General features: G+C 38.4%; 1 protein-coding gene across 3 annotated transcripts in view; it reads left to right on the plus strand.

Moving 5' to 3' along the window:
* The window catches only part of LOC149318641 (serine/threonine-protein phosphatase 2A 55 kDa regulatory subunit B delta isoform), a 35138-nt gene extending 13867 nt beyond the window's left edge, over window positions 1-21271 (plus strand). For 2 of the 3 annotated variants that reach the window (XM_089510168.1, XM_089510169.1), the window contains exons 3-10: window positions 2663-2760; window positions 5233-5398; window positions 8906-9018; window positions 11374-11551; window positions 14421-14585; window positions 15429-15598; window positions 17829-17920; window positions 19178-21271. In XM_089510168.1, coding sequence (XP_089366294.1) covers window positions 2663-2760; window positions 5233-5398; window positions 8906-9018; window positions 11374-11551; window positions 14421-14585; window positions 15429-15598; window positions 17829-17920; window positions 19178-19457 — 1262 coding nt within the window. In that variant the 3' untranslated portion in view covers window positions 19458-21271. Of the gene's footprint in view, window positions 1-2662; window positions 2761-5232; window positions 5399-8905; window positions 9019-9462; window positions 9563-11373; window positions 11552-14420; window positions 14586-15428; window positions 15599-17828; window positions 17921-19177 lie in introns of those variants that run through there. The other variant, XM_089510170.1, reaches the window with a different exon arrangement.
* The last annotated feature ends 2305 nt before the right edge of the window (window positions 21272-23576 follow it).

Here is a 23576-nt window from a genome sequence, read left to right on the forward strand (position 1 = left end):
TGAGCCAGACTGGAGAATCTGAGGTCGCCGCATATGGTGGGGGGAGCTCAAAAACGGCTGCGGCCACATCCCCACCGTATGTAACGATCGTATGAAAGCAGCTACTGCTCTGATAGTCTTGGAGACAGGGAGGACTGGGCAGGCAGGGAGAGCTGACCAATCCAAACAGGCTTTGTATACAACAAGGTTTCCTGCTAAGTACCTACATGTCATTTGAATTAAAATTACCATATTGAAATCAAATCTGATGGTTTTTTAATTTTTATTTGGTGTGCATTGGAAGAGGGGTAGTCTTATACGGTGAGTATATCCCAAACTCTATATCTTAACTGGAAAAGTTGGGGGTCGTCTTATACGCCCAGTCGTCTTATATGCCGGAAAATACGGTGACAGTAATTCTCAAAGAGGCTTTAGTGTTAGCTTTGTGTTCAGTACTTTACAGTAGTTCAATTTGAAGGATGGCAGAGCACTGTAGAACGATTAAGTGACACTTCTTCCTTGTTTTTTGTTTGTTTGTTGTTCAGGTTTATTTAGTAGCCTAACCACATGCAGCCTCTTGGCTATGTCCATTTTGACTTGAGGTTACCTTCTGCCCACATTGGGGTATGTGTAGTATCTCACATTTGATATAGCAGCTTCATCTGGTGACTCTTTTTGGAGATGTCTGACAGTTTACTTTAGCAGCATCTGCACTGCAGAAATAATCCAGGCTGACATCACTTTAACTGCCATGGCCCAATGCTATGGAATTCCAGGATTTGTAGTTTTGTGACACATTTAGCCTTCTCTGTCAGAAAGCACTAGCAACTACAGTTCCTAGAGTTCTGTAGCACTGAGTCATGGTCATTAAAGTGGTGTCAACCAGGGATGTTTCTGCAGTGTGGATGCAGCCTCAGTCATAGAAGAAATAACAGCAGCATGAAGTGGATGCCTAAAATATGCAAATCCCAATAAGACACATAATGCAATCAGGGAACACAAAAATCTTCCTCTATAGCATCAAAATGATTGCAGTACTCAGAGCCTCTGACAAAAAGCTCTGGGGACTGCAATCATTTAGATGCTAAAAACAAAGTTTTTGTGCTCCCTGATTGCATTTTTCACCGTAGATTAAGAAGAGGGTCATATTTGGGCTAAATAATACCTATGATGTGATTTTATGTGTCCTCAATGTTAAGTGTTTAATATGTTTCCATTACAATAATTCCACAAAAGTCCTTTGCATTTCAAAGGCTGCTTGTTTTTATATGCTGATTCAGTCTGTGTATAAAGTGCCATTATGCCATTGGTCCAGTGTGTGCTCTAGTGTACATGGCATGGAGCCAAAGAGGGAATCCCAAGCTGCATACCTTGTTTGAGTTGGAATCTTGTGGTGTTTGGATACTGCTGATGGTGTGCTGCTGCATAACATTACATCTGTGCTGTGTTGTATGATATGGGAGAGGCAGCCATCATCATGGGCTATTTTAAAAACAATTATCTTGCATTGAAATCAGCAGTAAGGGATTTTTCTTGCACTTGATTCTAGGACTCATGTAAAGATGCACTGTCAGCAGTGGTGCCGTTGGGATTTGGAGTAGTATGGGATATGATATCAGTTAGGTCTTTCTCATTTCCATCCAGCACAAGCCTGGTTTGCTTGTTTTTAGTACTATTTCTATCTTATCTGTCATGCTGGAAGTATATCCACATTCTACAGATGCAGATGTGTCTGCAGTGTCTTATGGGCACTTTGCTGGGCGAGCTCCACTGGAAATAACTTTGGTGGTTAGTTTGTAATAGGTGAGGAAAAACTAAGGACGTGTCGTTTAAAAACAAAACACATCATATTTATAAAACAAAAAAGAACCCTCTTCTCCGATATTACATGTGTATAATGTATTTTGTGTTTCTTCCAGTCATTTTAAGACTCAGGATTGGTGAATTGACAACTGTACAACTTAAATGATTTTTGCTTCTGTACTATTACTTTGATTTATTACTTCCATTTCAGATGGAATAAATTTTCAATATAAACTGTATCTTTTACATTTAAAAAAAACCAAGATAAATTCCATAGTTTGTCAGCTTCCTATATAGTAGATGCCTTTTTCCGTCTTTAATGGAAAACAGAATTTTAATAGAATTGTTGTCATACCAGAATATGACCCAAGTGACTCTTCTCATGTATCTTTTGGGGCTTGTGTATGCATGACTTTGAGGTAATGTTCTCCATTAGGACTATCTATGTTAGCTTAGGCTAATGGATATTTGTCCTGTGGATGTTATGTTACAGTAGAGAGAGGTTGCTTTTATGCACAGTGTGCCCTTTTTATTATTTTCAACATCCATGGTGAATTTTTAAAACCCATGTTGAATCCCTAAGATGCTTGTGAATTTCTGAAAAAGGTATCTTGGTTTCTCCAAATTCCTAGGTTCAGCGTTGCATACAAAGTTTTTAGAGTCTAATTTCTTCTGTTGTATTCCTCATGTAATTTGGAGTACTTTTGAAATATTTAAAGGGTGATCAAGGCTTGAAAGGAACAGACTTTTTAACATTAGTGTTGAAAATCAGCTAGCATGTTAATGTATAGGTTGCCTGTTCAGTTCATGAACGTGAGTCCTGAACCACTCAATTCAGTTTACACATTATAATTTTGCTGTTTCTGTTTTATGTTTACAGCTGACATTATCTCAACAGTTGAATTTAATTACTCTGGAGATCTTCTTGCAACAGGAGACAAAGGTGGCAGAGTGGTTATATTTCAAAGGGAACCAGAGGTCAGTGCCATTAAAAACAATGAAAAGTGGTGTTTAAACCTCCCTGCAGTTTTTGCTTAAAATATATGACATCACATCAGCAAGTTTAATTTGTTGGGTACCTTAAAAAATTGTTGTGCTATTATCTTTTAAAAATTGAACTTGATATGGGTCTTGAAACTGTTACGGTAGTTGGTTAAGTAATATTTTCCTTTTAAAGTGATCATACATATATAAAATATATGTTCATCCATAATCAGGTATAGAAAGGCTGGGAAATGCCATTTGCTTCTTCAAACACCGTGATTTTGAGGAATTAATATGTACCTTTCGCAATTAATCAGCAATTTTGAGTGCCATTCTGTGTTTCTTTTTATGATTAAATATAACTGCTTGTAATTTTTAAACTGCAGTTATAAAAGTAATTGATTCATTCAAGAGTAGAATTATCTAAGAATTTAAGTCTTCATGCCAATGCCATGTGCCAATTATGGCCACAGGACAAGGAAGCATGCTACTAATTCATGCACCTAGGTGATTTTTATTTTTTCTCCCAAAAGAGCATTTGTGTACTCTTTCACAACTATTGTTGAATATCCATCCAATTTCAAAAGGAGATCATTGTGTTGTACTGAGCCTAGAATGGGTAAAAGGCAACCATGATAGACCTATTGATACCTTTTATAGTTGTGTTACGAAGTATTGCTTGGGATTTTATTTACATTCGTTCCTGTTGAAAAGGAGCAAGCAAGAAACAGTCTTTCCAAAAGCCATCAGCCCTTTACTAGCTTCTCTACATGAGATTTGTTAAAATCTTAAGGTTCAGATTTACTTCCATAAATGATACTTCATATTAACAATTCTGTAAAGCCAAATCAAAATAAGAATGTATAAATGAATCTCCTGAGAATTAAGAGACCTTTAGAATAGTTTGTCAAACAAGTAAACAGCCAAGAGTGGCTCCATCCAAGCATGCATTGGCAAACTGCCTCCCACTATGCAAGACAAAAGAAGAATTCTGTTATAAGGTTTTGTTTTCACCTTAGTCGTCTTGTTTTCTGAAGTGAGTAGTGAAGCATTACAGTGCTGGGATTATGTGCATCCAGATGATATGGATATACGTATGTCTCCTTTGTAAAACTAACAAAAATGTTTTTGGGATGATATATTAGACTAGCATGTAAGCAGTATGACATGTACTGTTATAGTAGCCATATAACTTGGTTGGAGGATAATGGGAAGTGGTCTTTACTCTTGGTAATGGGGAGGTTGCACTGTTGCAGATAACTAGTTGGTTTACTGTTTTGAAACAAATCCCTAAGCTTCATAGCAGTATGCCCATTCCATTGAGGAAGGGAAATACTAAGTCTTCAGAAAAAAATTTTTGGAAAGATTTGCAGAGTAGTACATTTTGCTACAACATCTAATGGCCAAAGGCACATGACTTTTAAATTGAAAACATCTTGCTTTTCCTGTTGTTAGAGTTTGGAGCCGAAACTGTGGGTTTTTGGGTACTTTACAGCTTCACCGTTCAGTGATGTAGGTTTTCTGGAAAAAGTAAAACTGGAACATTTCTAGAAAATGCTTTAGTGTTCAGATGCTACTTGATTTAGTTTGGTTTAAATATTATTTTCAAGCACATTAAATGTTTATGTGGAAATTATTATTTTGAAATACAGTGCGCCTGCATCATACACAGGTGCATTATACGCTGCTTTCAGCATATGCTAAAATCAGCGCCGGGAGAAGTGGCAGCATGCGCCAGAAGAAACAACGGCGCACTGCCACGCGCCGCCACAAGCATGAGCCCTATTACTTGAAATGGGGCTCGAGCATACGCACTTTTTCTTTTACGCAGGGGAGTCTGGAATGGAACCCCGCGTAAAAGAAGGGCACACTGTATTTGTAATACAGGTTGAGTATTCCTTATTTTGGCCTGTTACAGACTGCCAAAATAAAGCTGCTTCGGGTCTCTTTGGAGGTATGCTATTTAAATGATGCATGGGTCCTAAGACACCGGAGGTCGCGCCAAAGCCACACTCCATTCCTAAGCACTGCAGTGCAGCTTTGGTGCAGCTTCCGGATTCTTAGGGTGCATGCATCATTTAAACAGCATACCTCCAAAGAGACCCGAAGCAGCTTTATTTTGGCAGTCTGTAACAGGCCTTTGATATCCAAAATATTCCAGAATTGTCCACATGAGATAGTGAGATAGTGACTCTTGTTTTCTTACGTTTCACTGTACGTGAACTGTTTCATGAACTTTTTCATGCACAAAATGATTTTAAAATATTGTGTACCAAAATATCTAATAGTAAAATTAATTAGTGATGATTAAATTTGGAACATTCAAATAATCCTTTAAAGAATTTCTGTTTGCTGTATCTCAAACCTATATGATTTTGTTGGTTGTAATCTTTTCAACCAATGACTTCAGTATAAAAATGTTATCAAAAATAACATTACACTATTCTTACACTTGTTTCCTTGCAGAATAAAAGCCGTCCTCATTCAAGGGGGGAATATAATGTTTACAGTACCTTTCAGAGTCATGAACCTGAGTTTGACTACTTGAAAAGTCTAGAAATTGAGGAAAAAATTAACAAAATTAGGTGGTTACCACAACAGAATGCTGCTCACTTCTTATTATCTACAAATGGTAAGGATATTTTATTGTTTACTGTTTATTAGTGCAGGTGGTTTATTTCATTAGTGATTACACATACTCAGTTTTTACTGGTAATTTAGTTTTAGCTAAGAGATCAGTCCTGTACATGTCTGCTCCAACGTAAGTCCTGTTGAGTACAATGCGGCCTACTCCTGTACATGTGAGCATAGGAATACAGTTTAGATAATTCTGATTAACATGTTGGGTTCCTACAACTCTTTATAGTATAAGATTTCTTATAATTAAAATGCTCATTATCTAACCTTGTTTAATATACAAGAGGACAACCACAGATATGTCTTTAGATTAAATAATGCAGAATCAGTTATATCTGTTTTAATAAAGACTAAACCCTTGCAGATCAGACTGTATACTTGAGTACAAAACAAGCTACAATTAATTATTTAAGATCTAATACAGTATTTTGCCAAACTGACACTTTTCACTTCAAGAGGGAAGGTATTATAGTGCCAGAAACACTGCAAGTGTACTCCATTCCTTACAGAGCATGCCCCCCCAGTGCTGTGGAGTTGTATCTTTCCTTACTGTTTTTTGCTTGATATATCTCCAGAATATTTTTTCTCATTATGAGCTATGACAGTCATAACTAAGTCAAGCTAGTTTTTAATTAATTTTGCTCTAGTTTTCTTACGCATATTGACCAGAGCACTTTTAAAATATATTTTTATTAAACTCAAAGTATGCTTTGTTTTTTATGACATCACAACACTTAAAATATTTTCATGATATAGTAATCTTATAAAAATATTATCTCATATAACTAGTATAAAAGAACCATTTTTATTTTAGATATACTTCAAATCAACTGCATTCATTTTGTCAGAGAGAAGGTAGTCTAAGATGATCTTAACTGAAATGCATCTTATGAAAAAAAAATAATGTTCTTGTTTGTGGAGGAGCATTCTTAGTTGCTTACTGACATTGTAAAATCTTTAGTTGTTCAGATTGTTGTGGCAGGCACTGCTGAAACACAAGCTTATTGTTCAAGCTCTTAGAGGCACTCCTGATGTAATATAAATGCTAGTGGCCTAATGCATTACTTCATTCAGTTATAGAGAAACTGATGCATGCTTTCCTTAGAGAGGTTACTGTTTAGCAGAAGAGAACAGGAAGGTCCTGCATAGCACCATTCTAAATTGTGTGTATAAAGAAGTTGCTACCAAAAAAAGGGCAGTATCAGGAGTGGAATTCAATTTTCTAAAAATAGGTTATTTCTTTTCAAAACTAATACAGTTCTATAGCCACTTATGATTACAAAAATATCTTTGAAATTGCATGGTCAATCCAGAAGCTGACAAGGGGTGAACATGATTTCCAGTACTTGGGGGCTTGATAGATAGGCAGCTTCACGCCGCACGTCTTTGCCCCGAGTTGATGCTGCAGCAGCCGCATGCTGCGGCACCGAATGCGCTGCCAAAAAGAAGCTGCCTAGATTGGCTTCTTTTTTGCAGCACCACAAACAGGAAAGGGCGCCGTCATAACACCACTTCCTTCCAGCGACGTCTAGATGCTGTGCAGTGCTTGCATCCTCATGGCGGCCCCAGTGTAGACAGGCTGCCATGATGGCATCACCATTCCGTATCAGGGTCGGGAACGTGCAGTTGCTGCACATTCCTGAACCCTAATTTTGGTCCAAGGACAGCCCTTTCCGCCCGTCTGTATCAGGCCACGGAAATAGAAACATAGTGTCTTCAATAGAGCTTTGCTTTCCCCATTATTACCAAGATTTGATTAAACTGTGCAGTTGGCTCTCAAAATCCCTTTACCAACTTTCCTTCCCACCCATTTGACAAAGTTCTGTATGGTTTCTAGAGAAGGGACCTAGTCCATTACCTGGTCAGAAGTAGTGAAGTACTGTAGAATCTCTGCTGGACGTAAAACAGCACTTAAGCCTCTCCCATGAAAATTGAGAGAGAGGCAAGAGATCTGCACTGCTTCTTTCCTTCCTTAAAAAGATGATGGTGTGCTAATAAGCCTTGCAAACATTTGTGGGCACCAATTGCACAAGATAATAAGATTTGAAAAGTAAATTACCATGAGCACTTGCATCCTCTGGGGTTTGGTTCTAGAACCCCATGGATATCAAAATCACTGGGTGCTCAAGCCCACACAATGGACTTTTCTTACTTGTAGGCTTTACCATCTGTGGATTTGAACCTCCATGAATGGCAAGCCGTGTTATTTTAAATGGATGCGCATGCACACAGCCACGCCAGCTTGCACACGCATATTGCATGGCCATAGGAAAGAACAGGACTTAAGGTCCCGCATCTTTTGTTATCTACAGGGGCCCTCAGAATGGATCCACCACAGATAAGGGACAACTGTACAATGGTGCAGTCAAATGGTGTCCCTTACATGAAATGGCAAAATTGAAGTTTCCTTTTTGGAACTATTTGGGGGGGGCGGGGGCGGGGGGGATATTTTCAAGCTGTTGATGGTGGAATTTATAGATGCAGAATCAATGGATATGGAGGGCTGACTGTAATCCAGTAAGCATATAATATAAATTACCATATATACTTGTTTATAAATTGTACTCATATATAAGTCAAGGGCAGGTTTTGAGCCCAAATTAGGAGTTTTGCTATGACCTGTGGATAAGTCAAAGGTAAAACTAAGAAGCATGTAGCAAAGGATGTAAAGGACAAAGCAAAGGAAAATCATATGAAAAAAGTTACAAAGTTCCAAGCATAACTGTTTGCACTCTCCTGAAAGGCCTGATGGTATGTGGAGGGAACTACAGTAAATGGTACAATGTGCAATATTGGAGGGGGGAAGGTGACCAGGCACAGGCAGGGCTAAGAAAATGTGCATGTCTCAAAAAGAATGTAAAGGCAAGAGTTAGGGTGCCTTATTAACTCTTATCAAAGAAGAAACATCTGTTTCTCTAAGTAGAGTGGCAAAAGATGAGAGCTTAGTCCATCTGGGAGAACATAAAAGAAGCACCGACCCCCTCTATTCTCTTGGATCTCCTTTGAAGGGAAGCACCAAAGAGCCACCACTATTTTCCCACCAGGGCACTCAAAAAGTCCAGAACTAGTACTGGAGTGGAGAGTGGATGTCGGTGCTTCCTTTTGGTTCCCCTAGGACAGACATAGCTGTCATGAAAGATGGGGATGGTTCTTTTTTTTATAAGAGTAAAGGTAGAATACTTGCATTGATCTGTGGATATATTGACCTTAAGTTTTTTGGGTTGGTATTTTTTACTAAATTTTCTAGACTTATAGATGAATCTGTTAAATATGCATTCACAAGGTTGTATGCAATCACAAGGTTGCATGGACACAGATTTAATGGATGAATTGTTTGGAGTATATGTGATCTTGTCCCCATCAAGAGCTTTTTCTAGGTTGAAAATCAGACTGGGTTATTTGCAAACAGAGATGAAATAATGAATGTCTGTTATACTACGGTAATTTTTAATATTGTTGAATTTCAGCAGTTTGGAAATGTCGTCCTCTTTCTTTCTCTTAGATAAAACTATTAAATTATGGAAAATCAGTGAAAGGGATAAAAGAGCTGAAGGGTATAACTTAAAAGATGAAGATGGAAGACTCCGAGATCCATTTAGAATCACAGCACTCCGGGTATTCTGCTTTCCTAACTTTAAATGAAATTTAATAATATTGCTGCCAGTTATGCTGCAGCTGTGGTATAGTAATTTTATGTGGAATAGTAGTTTTATTGAATACTCAAATTTAGAAAGTGTCTAAATTCTTAATTTTAAAAGGGGGGGTGCGGTGTAGCTTAGTGGTAAAAAAATAAAACTGCATGCCAAAGGTTTTATGCTCAGTCACTGTTATCTCTAGATAGGGTTATAACACATTGCTGACTGAAACCTTGGAAAACTATTGACAGTTGGTATAAACAATATTGAGCTACATGGATTGTAGTTTTGATTCAATACAACATGATTGTGTGGGTTCCCATAAAGCAGGTACAATGGTGTCTAGTGTGGCCCTCTGACCCTCACTGAACCACCACCATCCAGCACGCCACAAAAATGCTTTAATCTGTTTCAGAATGGTAAAACAAGCTGTTCTATCCCAACCCAAGAAAGCAAGGACCTTCCCAGTGCTCCCCAAATTGACAAAAGATGGTTGGAACATCATTTCTGGCTGTCAAAGAATGGTGAGCACAAAGTATGGTAGGCCCCTGGAGCGTATTGAAAATTGGCAGATGTGGCTCTGGAGAATACCCATACTGGCAAGATTACTGTGGCCCCTGGAGCATTGGTGTGATCTATGCCTGTAACTCCCAACCTGATACTTTTCCACTCACAAAAATTTGCTGAGAACCTCAAAATCACACTTCCATGTATGATGAGTGTATCCTGTTTGGGATCTAATCTTTGATACAGATACCCATCTCAGAACACCACAAACAGCAGAAAATGGACAAAAAGTGTACCAAAAGTAGTGACCTAAATAACCAGGGCTAGATTGTTGTATCAAATATTCTTTGTTAGGTGTCATGGGACATTATAATTCCAAATTCCATTTATTATATGTTTTTGTCAAGGCATCTTGCAATATAAAATATGCAAACATTACAAATAAGAACACTACAAGTAAGATATAGATTTGAAAAATGCAATTTGTAAATAAGAGTAGCTAGTATCACTTTGAGCCAATATATTTATGGAAAGTCTTGGTGCACATGCAGTTCTGTAGGTTACAATCATGCCATTTTATTTGGTCTATTCAGGTAAGTATAGTCTGTGTGTTGTCTCATAATTTCTATTCAAAGTACAAACGCAAAATATCTGAAATATTAAATATAATATCAAAATCCTGATTTTTCTCCAGAAAGGCACACTGGTACTGACAGTATAATTTGAAAACTATCTTAGTATAGTATATATTCAAAATGAAAAGTATTTTCTCCCCAATCACTGCATTTTAAAATTTTCTTTTCAAGCATTTCAGAGGTGAAGTACACACTGTTGTTGCCAGGGGGAAGTTACTGAAATTCGCTTCTGTGACAGGTCATCCTCATTGCAGGTGTAATGGGTTGGATCCAGACTTAGGGCTGGTACACACCAGCACAATATGCTGGCTTCCCGGAAATGAGGGGGCATAGTGTATGCCCCATTGCCTACATGAGGGGGGCAGCTTTTCAGCACTCTGGCAGTGTGGTGTTTAGATGCTTCATGCCACAGGAACACTGAAAAGCTGCAGCTGCAGTGGAAAGGGTGGCTTTTTTCTGGCACAAAGAGAAACATTTTGCCACTTCTTTTTGGGCCAGAAAAATGCCAGATCAAGGCCGTGACGTGTGGTTGCCACTGCCCCGATCTGGCAGTCAAATTTAGAGCCATCTTTCGGCCCTTAGTCATTTCTTACAGTAGTTCGGCCCTTAGTCATTTCTTACAGTAGACCCAACAAAAAAATGGCATGATAGTATGATTGAAGTCCCATTTATTTCAGTGGGCTTGTTCTAAGTATTACTAAATCTACATCAAGCCCAAAGTTAGCAACTCTTTAAGAAACTCCATGCTTTCTCTGACAGCTGGTGAAAACAATACAATATTAATCTACAAATCAAATATTAGTAAATGTTATAAAAATTGTAAATACTAGAGCAGTGATAATTTACATACGTTTGAGCTACCAACCTTTGATTACCATCATCTTCAGACTCTAATTTTCTGCCTGTATGTGTCCAAGGATGATGTACTGGACTTAAAAGGACTTACTTCTAAGGATACACATGTACACTGCTAGTCTTTTAGAACCTTAGTATAAGCAAGAGTCCAGTTGAAAGGCTATTATAGAACTTCTAAAAAAAATTAATTGCAAGTTAAATTCTTTAATGGACTTGACTTGTGGTTCAGAGCTTTTTGAGCCGTTGAAAATGTAGTCTAAATTATCTTAAAATACTGATTGACAAAATAATTGCAACTTTATGTAAAAGCCAACTTTTGTCCCTTTCTCCATTTTTAGGTGCCAATACTGAAACCTATGGACCTGATGGTAGAAGCAAGTCCCCGAAGGATATTTGCAAATGCACACACGTATCACATAAACTCTATTTCAGTAAATAGTGATCATGAAACATACCTTTCGGCTGATGACCTAAGAATCAACCTGTGGCATTTAGAAATCACAGATAGAAGTTTTAGTATCCTTTTTGATATGAAATACAGTATAAATGTAATATCTTGAAATCTCTTACTACATAGTATCTTCTTATGAAAAATATTTCTAATTGTTGTAAAGTATCTATTTTAGTCTGCTTAGACTATTCCTGTTAGATAGTCTCTAAAACTTCAGGACCTCTGTATATAAGCAAAGCTGGTGCTTTATGATTTGTGTATTACCTAGAAAAATAATGAACAGTAATGGGGAGTCTTGTAAGTGAACCTGTTCCATTTCTCTTCATTAATTTTTCTATTGATAATATATTTTTAAAATTAACTTTCATATACACTAGTGCTTTGTTTGGGTAATATACTGCTGGAATAGGCTGCATTCTTCTGTTGATGATCACATTCCTTTGGAATAATCTTCTGCCATGTGGATGGAGTTGGTAGCAGAGGTGAGGGGCAGACACAAAAGTGGGCAGAAGCACTTATTTTCTCTCTTTCTGATGCTACTTTCTTTCTATGTTCCTAGTTTGTTGAAACAGAACAGATAGTATTTTGCCAGAGGTTTGAAATGACTTCTGGAAGCCTTTGAAATAAGCTAAAGGTTGCATGTGATCTTGGGTCATCTTTGCTGACAGTCTTTAAATCCATTCCTCATCATAGAAATCATTATTTGAAATAATTGGGAATTTGATGTATTATTAAGTCTGAACATTAGGTGTCACTTTTGAATAATGTTTTTAAATTCCAATTCAAATTTTAGATTCACTCCCCCCCCCCAAAAAAAATACACTCTTTAGGGGCATGGTGGCATTCTCACCATGTTTTGGTACCTTCTTGGGCTCTTAGAGGGCATATTGAAGGGGTGTGTGTGTGTGTGTTAAATGTTGCAAAAATTCCTTTGACCCTGAGGGGTCTGGAGTACTTCCAAAAGTAGTGAAAATCCTCCACCTCTAGGAGTCATTTTGGAGCAAAAAGAATTGGGGTGAGAAATTGATCCCAGCCACACAATTGGTGTGAGGGGGCACCTGTGGCCCATGAGCTGCATTTTGCCAACCCTTGGTTTAGACAGTTTGTCTTCCTATGTTGCAGTGGTACTGCCAACGTTTTACCCTTGGGACCCCTCCACTCAGTGTAGTATATGAATAAAAACATTATGTTTACTTAGTGTGCTGATTTTCATTCATTCATTTGCATGTAGAGCCAGTGTCATGTAGTGGGTTGAGCACACAACAATGAAAACAAATTTTCATTCACACATTCATATGTATTCATATTTTAACTTTTGATAAGAAAATAATATAATTCAAATTATAACAGTTTTATTTAAGCAAATTCAATATTTAACTCAACACATGTGTAAATTTTATACATAAAAAGGTTTAGGAGGAAGAGGAGGGATCAGGGCTCCCAAGTCTCATGCCCTCCCCTTGAGCACCTCTTGTACTCTGCCCCCAGGGTCCTGCCTCCCTATCTGAGATGCACCGCTATATTGTATGGCTGAAAAGTTGTATTTTGGAGTTGGGGGAGGAATCAATTTGTTAATGACACCCAGCTCTATTACAAGTTCAGTATCCCTTACCTGAAATGCTTGGGAGCAGAAGTTTCAGGGTTTTTTGGGATTTTGAAGTATTTGCATATACATAGTGAGATATCCTGGAAATGGGATCCAAGTCAAAACATGAAAATTGTTATGTTTCATGTATACCTTATACACACAGCCTGTATACTTTTACACAGTATTTTTTATAATTTTGGTTATGAAACAAAGTTTGTATATTGAACCAGCAGAAGGTGTCACTATTTCAGCCATGCATGAAAAAAGTTTAGCATTTTGGAGCATTTCACATTTTTAGATCAGGGATAATCATGATCAGGGAAACTCCAGGCGATCTGTTGCCATGCTGAATTAGTGCCTTGCATCTGTAATGAACTGGATGAATCCAGATAAAACAGAGGTGTTTGTTCTTGGTCAGTCAAGAGGCAGGTCTTGGAGTACAAATTCAACATGTGCTGGACGGAGTTACACTACCCATGCAGATGTAAGATCACAGTTTGGCTTTGTTCCTGGACTCGGCTGTCAAGTCTGCAGACCCAAGTTTCAGTGGTCATCAGGAGTGTATTTTCACAGTTAAAGCTAATCTGTCTGCTGAGACCATACCTGGAGATGTCTATTCTAGCCACACTGCAAGACATGTTTTGGTTACACCCTGTTTGGATTACTATGTGCTCTACGGTGCCTTTGAAAAGTGCTGAAAAACTTCAGTTGCTCAAATAGCTGCAGCCAGATTGTTAACTGGGCCTGGCTACAGAGAGCTTACAACTCCTTTGCTGCAACAACTCCACTGGCTGCTGGTCCAATTTAAAGGTCTGGTAATGACCTATAAAGTTCCATATGGCTTCCATCAAAGATACCTGAAGGACAGTGTCTCCCTATATGACCCATTCAGAGCTCTTAAGATCTTTTGGGGAAGCTACTCTTTTTGTTCTCCCATCTTCCCATGTACATTTGAGGGGGGGATGTAGCAGAGAGGGCATTTTTGGTGAGTGCTCTAAGACTTTGTAACTTATTCTCTAGGGACAATAGCATGGCTCCTTCCTTTCTGTCCTTGCCAGCAAATAAAAACTTCTAGTTCAACAGGTTTCAGAAATTCACTACAGTGGGCTTTTATGAGTGTGCTACTTTGCTGTTTTTATATCTTGTCTTCTATTGAATTTTTAAATGGTTTCAATTCTACAGATTGTTTGTTTTTTTAAAAGTAACAATTTTTACTGAGGTTTTTGTGTTTTTAATCTGTTCTGGTTTTAATATTGTGTGAGCCACCTTGAATCTCTATATTGGAAAAAAGGTGAGCTATAAACGAATATAATAATACATATTAACCTTTATAAGTAAACATTCAGACATTGTAGATATAAAACCTGCTAACATGGAGGAACTGACAGAAGTCATAACTGCAGCAGAGTTCCACCCTCATCATTGTAACGTATTTGTCTACAGCAGTAGCAAAGGAACTATACGTCTCTGTGATATGCGTTCTTCAGCTCTTTGTGATAGACATTCAAAATGTAAGTGATTTCTGAGTTTTCTACACCATTGTCAGAAATACATTTCAGCATTCATATAAATACTGAGTTTTGCTTATTCCTAGAAAACCTAACCAGTGTCTTGTATAAGGTAAAGGGCATGCATTTTGAGAATAAGAAATTTAAAATTGTTTTCTAGCTCGCTGCTTCTTAAACTATCTGATGTGGGAGATTGACATTTTTCTTTTTCCTCTGTGCCAGAAACTGGCACTGTTTATGCCCATTGGCCACAGTTGTTTCTTTCCTGGAAACTTTTGTAGAGGCCTAGGTAGGGTTGCAGCTGGTGTATCAGCCGAAGCTGGTAGCAGGTGCTTTTGACCGTTGCATCCACCTGAGAAGTCAACTGGAGCGACGAGTCCAAAAGCACCCCCAAACTTGGAACTGACAAACGCCTTCCTTTTGTCTACAGGCTAGCACAGTTCTTGTTATTGTTTCTTTATATAGTTCCACCAATGTACATGGTGCTTTACAACAGCCAGACTTGCCAAAGTCGTACAATCTAAAATATGTCTATAAACACAACACAGGGGAAAGAAGTAATACAAATATACAACTATACAATATAATTATAAAATAAATTACTCAGATATAATACAAAAACATTACAATATAAAATAAAGCAAACTGACAGATGCCCATAATCAAAATATGGAAGATGATAAAACATTATTAAACTAAAACACCAGAAGTTTTGGGAAACGCTTCAGGTGTTCTCATGACACACTGTTTGAAAATAGCTCAACTAGGTAAGCCTTGTTTGACAATGCCAAAATGTTAAAACTCACAATTTTCAACAGCTTTTCTGTGTACCTTTATAATTTTCAGTTTTTGAAGAGCCTGAAGATCCCAGCAGCCGATCGTTCTTTTCAGAAATAATTTCTTCAATATCAGACGTAAAGTTCAGTCACAGTGGTCGATACATGATGACCAGAGACTACCTTTCGGTTAAAGTATGGGATCTTAATATGGAAAACAGGCCTGTAGAGACCTATCAGGTACAGTGTTTATGCCCTAAAACAGTAGTTCCCAAATTGGGTAGTACACCCCCCGGGTGGGCTGGAAAGATCAAGGACGGTGGTAACGGGGGAAAGGGGCAGTAGGTGGGCGGTAAGAGGGAAAAGGGGGTCTTCAAAGTATTAGTGCACAAGAAAGACAAGGGTAACCATCAGCCTTTAGGACCATGGTGGGGATGAAGGTTGCATGAAACTTCTTTTCAGAGTCCCTTAAAACCACTGCACAGCCTCACTGATCACTTCATGTGGTGTTGTCTCCTACTCCTTTACCCACACCTTTTGCTAGTAGTGGTGGTGGTGGCAGTTAGAAACATGTAAGGCTGGGCATAGGGCTTTGCTTCTGTGACCTAGACTGGTGCCATGTGGGAAAGACTAATTGACTGGTTCAAGGAGTTAGAGCATGTGGTGTCATGGGAGAAGTGGCAAAAAATAAAATTTCAAATTTGGGACCCTGCTTAAGCTTGGTGAGTTTTGCTGGGACTTGGCTGGCAGGTTGCAGCTGCATTGTTGCTCCTGCTTTCTTTCATCAGAGGCTGAGAGAAGAGGTAGCAAAACAAACAATGGCCTTTTACAGACTGCCAAAATAAAGCTGCCTCGGGTCTCTTTGGAGGTATGCTATTTAAATGATGCATGCATCCTAAGAATCCGGAAGCTGCACCAAAGCTGCACTGCAGTGCTTAGGAATGGAGTGTGGCTTTGGCGCGACCTCCGGAGTCTTAGGACCCATGCATCATTTAAATAGCATACCTCCAAAGAGACCCGAGGCAGCTTTATTTTGGCAGTCTGTAACAGGCCAATGTTGGTGTATGTGGGGAACATTTGAAAGTGTGTGAAGAAGACATGACTCTGGGGAAGGAGGAGGAGTATCTGAGGTCAATTCATGGAAAGAGTCTTTCATCTTGGAGTGACTCCTGTAGTTAAATCTCTTCCTTCTCCCATCCATGCCAGTCTCCAATTGAGAGTATGTGGCCTCTAAACCCCCTATATAAACACCATCTCTGCCACAATGAAGGACTGAGAGTCCTTCCTTACCAGGGAGAAACTTCTCCCTTTGCACCCAGTCACCTTGGAACAGCAACCAGGCAGTTGGCTGAGCAATGACCAAGAGTACTCTTGCCCACACTGGCCTTTGCTAGAAGGGCACATTTGCTGGTCAGCCAGCTGCTTGGTTGCTGCTCCCTAAGTGAACTGGTGCAATGACTGAGCATCTGATGAGCAACAATCAAGAAGCCTCTTGCCTGGGTTGGCCTTTGCTACAAGGCTGGCATAGGCAAGAGGATGCTCAGTCACTGCTCATAAAGATGCTCAGTTTTCACTCTCAGGGTTACTGGGTTCAAAGAGAGCATCTGCCTAGATATGTTGTTTTGAATTTGCAGAACAGTATACCTAACACCAAGAAATACAAGGGGACAGAACACTATATTTGTTGCCCAAGAGGAAAAGGGATGGTAGCTGGAAAAAGTTTAGGGACTACCATCCTCAATGATAATATATAGTCACCCCTTCACATTTGCAGGGGTTGGGGCCGGGGACCCGTGAAAGTGGAAAACCCGCAAATATGTCACCCCCCCCCAGTTTTCTCCCGCCAAGAACACCACCCATAGTTCTCTTTGCAACACGTGGCCTCCCCACATTTCCCAAGTGCTTCCATTTTCAATCTGATGTTAGCAGCCACCGCTGCAGAGGATCCACCTTCTCTCCTTCCCCTCTCTCCCAGCCAGACAAAGGCAACATTGTATCTTCCCCACCTTGCCAAACTTTTCATTCTCCTCATTTCCAAAGTATTTCTGCTTTGAATCCAATGTTTGCAGCCATCACCACAAAGGAAAAGTATGGTGTTGGTTTTGTCTGGCTGGGAGAGAGAGGGAGCGGGCGGGGGGAGTTGGCTCCTCCCTGGGGATGGCTACAAACATCAGACTCAAAGGAAAGGGCTTTGGAAATGAGGAGGAGGCAAAGTTTGGCAAAGAAGGATAATGTACAGTGCTGGTTTTCACTGGCTGGGAGGAAGAGTGAGGAGGAGCAGGGTGAAGAGGTCAACCTTGTTAAGCAGCAGATACAAAGTTGGGAATAGTCAAAACCATGAACCTGAAATCTGTGAATGTGAAGATTGACTAATGTAAGGTAATAATTATACTAAATAATTTATACTAAAAGGGATTTCTTTAACAAGTGAAAAATGTTCTCATACTGTCCATGACTTGTATATTTCAAGGTTCATGAATATCTTCGAAGCAAACTTTGTTCGCTTTATGAGAATGACTGCATCTTTGACAAGTTTGAGTGCTGCTGGAATGGTTCTGATAGGTAAGGCTTACTTAGGCAGTTCTGACATTTGCCTGAATTCTGAAAATGTATGTTGTGTTTTAATTAATCTAAGCTTTATTTAAAGTTAATTTTTACTGTAAGCCCTACTGATAATATATTTGAAAGGATAGTAAAATTAAATAATTTTAAAATACTGTTCAGTGATAGAACAAGCTATTTTCATATTTATTTATTAATTTAATTTAAAGATCAGCCCCTGGAATCTCGTTTACAAGCATGGGACCTGTTTGCTGACAGAATACAGTTTAGTGCAAAAATCGAAAATTATATTTGAAATAGCTGTGTAGTGCAGCCCGATTCAACATGGTTCCCTTCAGCTGTTTAGGCTACATCTTTCTAAAGTCGTGACCATTGACCATATTGCTAGGTCTTCTGGAAGTTGTAGACTAAGATGTGGTGGGCATCAGGCTGGAGTGTGCTGGTCTACTGTGTATGCTATTTAGTGTAAATGTCACTGCAATTACATCTCTCTGCCTACTGGCTAAAAGCATGTGGCAGTTTAGAGGAACATTCCCAGATATCCTGGAGCAGAAGTGGCTAGCATCTGGTCCTCATCAGCCCTAATCAGCATAACCAGTGATTTTTTCTTTTAATACAAGGGACACCATTTTACTATCCATTGTACATAACAAGACTTGAGCATCCATGGATTTTGGTATCCACAGGGAGTCCTATAACCAAACCCCAGAAGATACCAAGGATCCACTATACCATTAACGGTAGATTTTTCTTTTTCTGATATGATTTCTCTCCAAAGTGATGCCCTATTGGCAGCATCAGTATATCTGATGGGACCTAAAAGTTCTTGGAATTATGCTATGAAGTTTTCAAGATCCTCCTTTTCTCACCACATATTCCATTAAAATGCCCTCGTACGTGCACATTGGTTTATTCATTGATTAAATTCATTCACAACTGTTGCCATTCACAACTGTTGCCTGGACAGCACTCAAAGGAAACAAGAATATCAAATATTATTTAAAGACAACAATAATGTGTCAAGAAGGCAAACAAATTTCTTTAAACCAGAAGTAGAAAGTATGAAACATTGCAGTACAAAGGACTTTGCAGGTTACAATTAGCACTTTGAACTGAGGCTCAAAACAGATATTCAGGGAAGAAGATGAACTGTCACCTGGATATATACCATACCAGTTTTCACAGTTTTTTCCAGAAAGTTAACATGGTCATTTCAAAAATAAATTGAATAAACCATTGTTCTCTCTTTTACTACAGTGCTATAATGACTGGCTCATACAACAACTTCTTTAGGATGTTTGATCGAAACACACGGCGAGACATTACATTAGAAGCATCGAGAGAGAGTAGCAAACCTCGTGCTATCTTAAAGCCCCGGAAAGTGTGTACAGGTGGCAAGAGAAAGAAAGATGAAATAAGTGTTGACAGTCTGGACTTCAACAAGAAGATCCTTCATACAGCATGGCACCCTGCAGAAAACATCATTGCTGTAGCTGCCACCAATAACTTGTATATATTCCAGGACAAAATTAATTAAAGACGGCATATTCGAGGACAAAGTTGTCGTCTTGCATAGTTAAGCTCAGTTGTTTATCTGTCAGAGATGGCCTTGTTGTCCTCCCAGTAAAGAACACTGATGCACTTATTTCCCTTTATAGGTAAAGGAGAGAAGCTGGCCTGGACTTGAGTTCATGGTGTATTTCTGCCTTCAGTGAGGGGGAACATGGAAATTGAATTTTTGTAAACAAACAAAAAAAGCCCACTTGAAGCAGAAGTGATGGACAATACTCAATAAAGGCCAATATTCAAAACAAATGTATTTATTTAAGTCTGAGCCTTCCTTTCCAGTTGATAGACCAAAAATCTAACACCCAAGAAACAAATTGTCATAAAATGTAATTTCTATCTCACGTGCTCTTTATCTGCTGTAATATTTGGGCCTTTCAAAACATATATTTGTGCTTCATGCCTGTAAACATTCTTTCTCTGGCCTTCATCTAAGCTTTAGGTGTTTCTACCTTTGAGCATATAGGTAAGTCTAGAGTTGGGTGCATAGACAGGTTTTTCATGTATATTTACTCACCAACTGTATCTATAACCACACCTTCTGGTGTAAACCACTTAATAAAAATAACAAACTATAAAAAGTGTTTTTAAATCTGAAAGTATGTATTCAGTCTTTTTTATTGCATGTATTGAGATTGTGCAAAATAACTGATGGAAAGATTTGAAAATAGTTTGCCCCAAAAATACTCATTTTGACAATATAAGCAGTTTCGTGTGATGTTTACTGCTTCAAACTAAACTCAAATTTTTCTCCAGTTGTCTTTACCTTAGCTTCTGTTGGTTTTCTGTGCTAAAAAAATAATCTGTTGTGCAGAAATCTAAAACATTGAGTTAAAGTTCATCTGCAGCCTTAAATGAGCACAATGTTTGTGTGCATCTAATCCTTCAACAAATCACTGGTCTGGTTAACAGTAAATATGCCTCCAACTGAGACACATACCTTAATGTGCTTTACTTTTTTTACCTTTTAGTTCTTTGCTTTGAAGGTTTTTAAATACAACTGGGCATAAACATATACACCCCAAACTTCCCACTGAAGGTCAAGCTGGTATATTTTTAAACTTGATTATGCCAAACAGGAGCACAGCTTAAATATATTTGTACTCTTACTCTGGGTCTGTGACACCAGGAGATCAGGCTGTTATGAGGCTGAATATTGGCGTGAAATTACATTTGTAAAATATGGAGTTTCTACTAACAACGTGAGGCTAAGGAAAAGTTTATCACTTTTGGAATCTCATCTAGAAGACACATGATCATCTCCAAGTGTTTCATGGTAAATGCCTGTGGGAGTAAACTTGTACACAATAGTAGTAGACACATGATAGCACCGAGTATCTCTCCCTTCTGAATTTACTACTAAATGTGCCTACAAAATCCTCCTTGAAATTCAGGCCCGAACTTCCTGGCAAAAATACAGGTGTATGGTTCACACTCCAATTCAATGAAGGTTTAATATGATTATTAAGGTTAGATATGAATATGCAAGAGCAACATGTCTCTGTTTGTACCCTGTCAATTAATGTCCATAGAGTGCCACTCTTGTTCGCAATCTAATAAATAGTAATTGGGGGGTTCTAAAGATAAAGTTTAAATAAAAATCGTATACTGTATATCAGTTGTGACACTATTTGCAAATCTTGAAATGTGGAACGAGTAGGTCATTTAACCATTAGATTGACTTTGTTCCTTAAAAAATATGCGAGAGCTAATACAATGGGATTGTACATAATTGTTCAATTATTTTGACCAAAAAGTTTAATAAATTTTAAATGTTTACCTGAACTTGCTCAGTGTACTTGAAACTTTTTCACTATATATATTTTTTCTAAAATTGCATCCAAGTTATCCCAAGCATATCTTTTTGATGTATTATTATGCCATTCATTGCCAGTGGCTGCTACTTCAGAGTGGCCATAGCCACTCCAACTGGATCTTATTTTCGTTGTAGATGCATAGAAATGTGATACATCCTTTTGTTTTCATTGTTTTGAATTTGGACCTTTTTATTTCATTTTTTAATTCTGTGTTTGCACCAAGTGTACTTGTCTACCTTTTTAGATGATCACCGCAAACAAGTTTGTCTTAATATAGATGTCTTCATGTTTCTTTATTTCAAGATGTTTGGCTTCAGTATACTTTGTTCAGATAACTCAGCCAAAAAAAATCTGCGTTGCTCCCTGTAAAACTGAAGCTTTACAGTCTCTTCTATTCATTTGCCAGTTTCAAAGATACTTTTTTTAAAAAAAAAATGATTTATAATGGCTGAGAGAGCAGAAATACTTAACAAGTTAACAAGTTTGTTGTGATTAAATCTGAGGGCTCTTAGTATAAGGGCTAGATTTGAGTAATGTCTTCAGTGTTACTGCTTTAGATTCTGAAGTTTTTGTCATGTGAATGCAAGTACACCTTCCATAAATTTTCCTTTTTGTGGTTTCTCCTTCCGCTAAGGAAACAAAAACGTAAAGGCCAAGTGATTATGTTCTATCCACACTAAGCAAGCCTCATCTTGCACTTGATGCTATAAAGGTAAAAAAAGAACTAATGTATAAACTTTTGTCTGGTGTGGCTCTTTTGGTGTACAGTATGTTGATCTTGCCAAAACAAGTATATGTGGCCTGATTTCATGAAAGCCAGTCAATATTTGAGAAGTCTGGAGAGGAAAGATGATATGCTGGTGTTTCAACTATACTGGCCACCCATGAATAGAAATTTTGGGTCCCATGTTACAGGTTACACCAATATCACATCTCCACCATGCCAAGATGATGCCTCCAAATGACAACAATTGAGTTACCTGTTCAAGTTCTTGCAGAACACCTATTTTTGCAAATGTCAAAAGCCATTTTTTTCTGTTGCTCATATTAAACAGCAATGTCTCTGCAAGCTTACATATGTATTTTAAAAATGCAGATTTCATTTTTTTCTATTTCACTGAGAAAATATCCAACCTTTAGGTAGTTTGACATACAGGAAATTAACAGTGGGATGAAATGATCTTCCAATACTACCTTTTTGTTGGTTTGGTTTAGTTTGTTGTTTATTTTTTGAGAGGTGGCAAAGTGTGGCCCTCCAGATGAGAAGACTGCAGTTCCCATCAGCTCTTGCCAGAAAAGCTGTGGTGAAAAATGCTGGGAGTTGCTGGAGGGGAACCCTTCATACACCCTAGGTTCATATTTTGAATTGTGTAGATAGTAATTTATAAATCAGTTATAGAGGCTTGGATTCATTATTGCAGTTGCCTAACCTATAGTTTTGCATGCGTAACTGTTTTGTATCCACAGTCCCTGTGTACTGATAACTGGGGAGCCAGTGTGGTGTAGTGGTTTGAGTGCTGAACTACACCTCGAGACCAGGGTTTGATGTGCTGCTTGGCCATGAAATGCACTGGGTGACCTTGGGCAGGTCACATACTCAATCTCAGGAAGGCAATGGCAAACCACCTCTGAAGAAATCTTGCTAAGAAAACCGAGCAATAGGTTCACTTTTGGGTTTTGAAGAAATGACTTGAAGGCACACAAGAACAACTGTATTGGTGATTGTGGTACTATTGTTACTATCATGAAAATGAGTAGCCAGATTGTTGGGGGCAATTAGCATACAGTTGTAAACTGCTTGGACACTGTTAGTTCAGCATGAAGCAGTATATAAATGAAGCTTTTTTGTTTGTTTGTTTTGAAAATCTTACTTTACCAGGCAGCAGCCACTGTGAGCAATCAATTCTATCCATCAGGACATGACGTTTCTTTCATCATCCACCTCTGGTGCAAGGAGGAATTGGGGCAGGGATTGTGGTTCCGATTATTGCACCAAAGATGCCTGGAGGGAGTAGAGTGGGAATCTCAGTATGTGTGCCTGATCAAGGAATGACCATCTTTTGCTGTGCCGGTTTGAGTGTGGGGTTTAGCCAGAAGACACTACTTAAGTATACTAAGTTGCTGATCTATCTCCTCCCATTTAACACAAGGGGAAAATCTTTCCAGATGTATTTAATTACAGTTGGTTTATAGTGCCATGATAGACCAGATTCATTTGTTTGTACAGTACTTGGGGTACTCTTAACGGATTCATTTTTCATACATGTATGTAA

Source organism: Sceloporus occidentalis, unplaced genomic scaffold, assembly GCF_023333645.1.
Source record: "Sceloporus occidentalis isolate IW3139 unplaced genomic scaffold, rSceOcc1.0.p SCAF_2, whole genome shotgun sequence".
Taxonomy (NCBI): domain Eukaryota; kingdom Metazoa; phylum Chordata; class Lepidosauria; order Squamata; family Phrynosomatidae; genus Sceloporus; species Sceloporus occidentalis.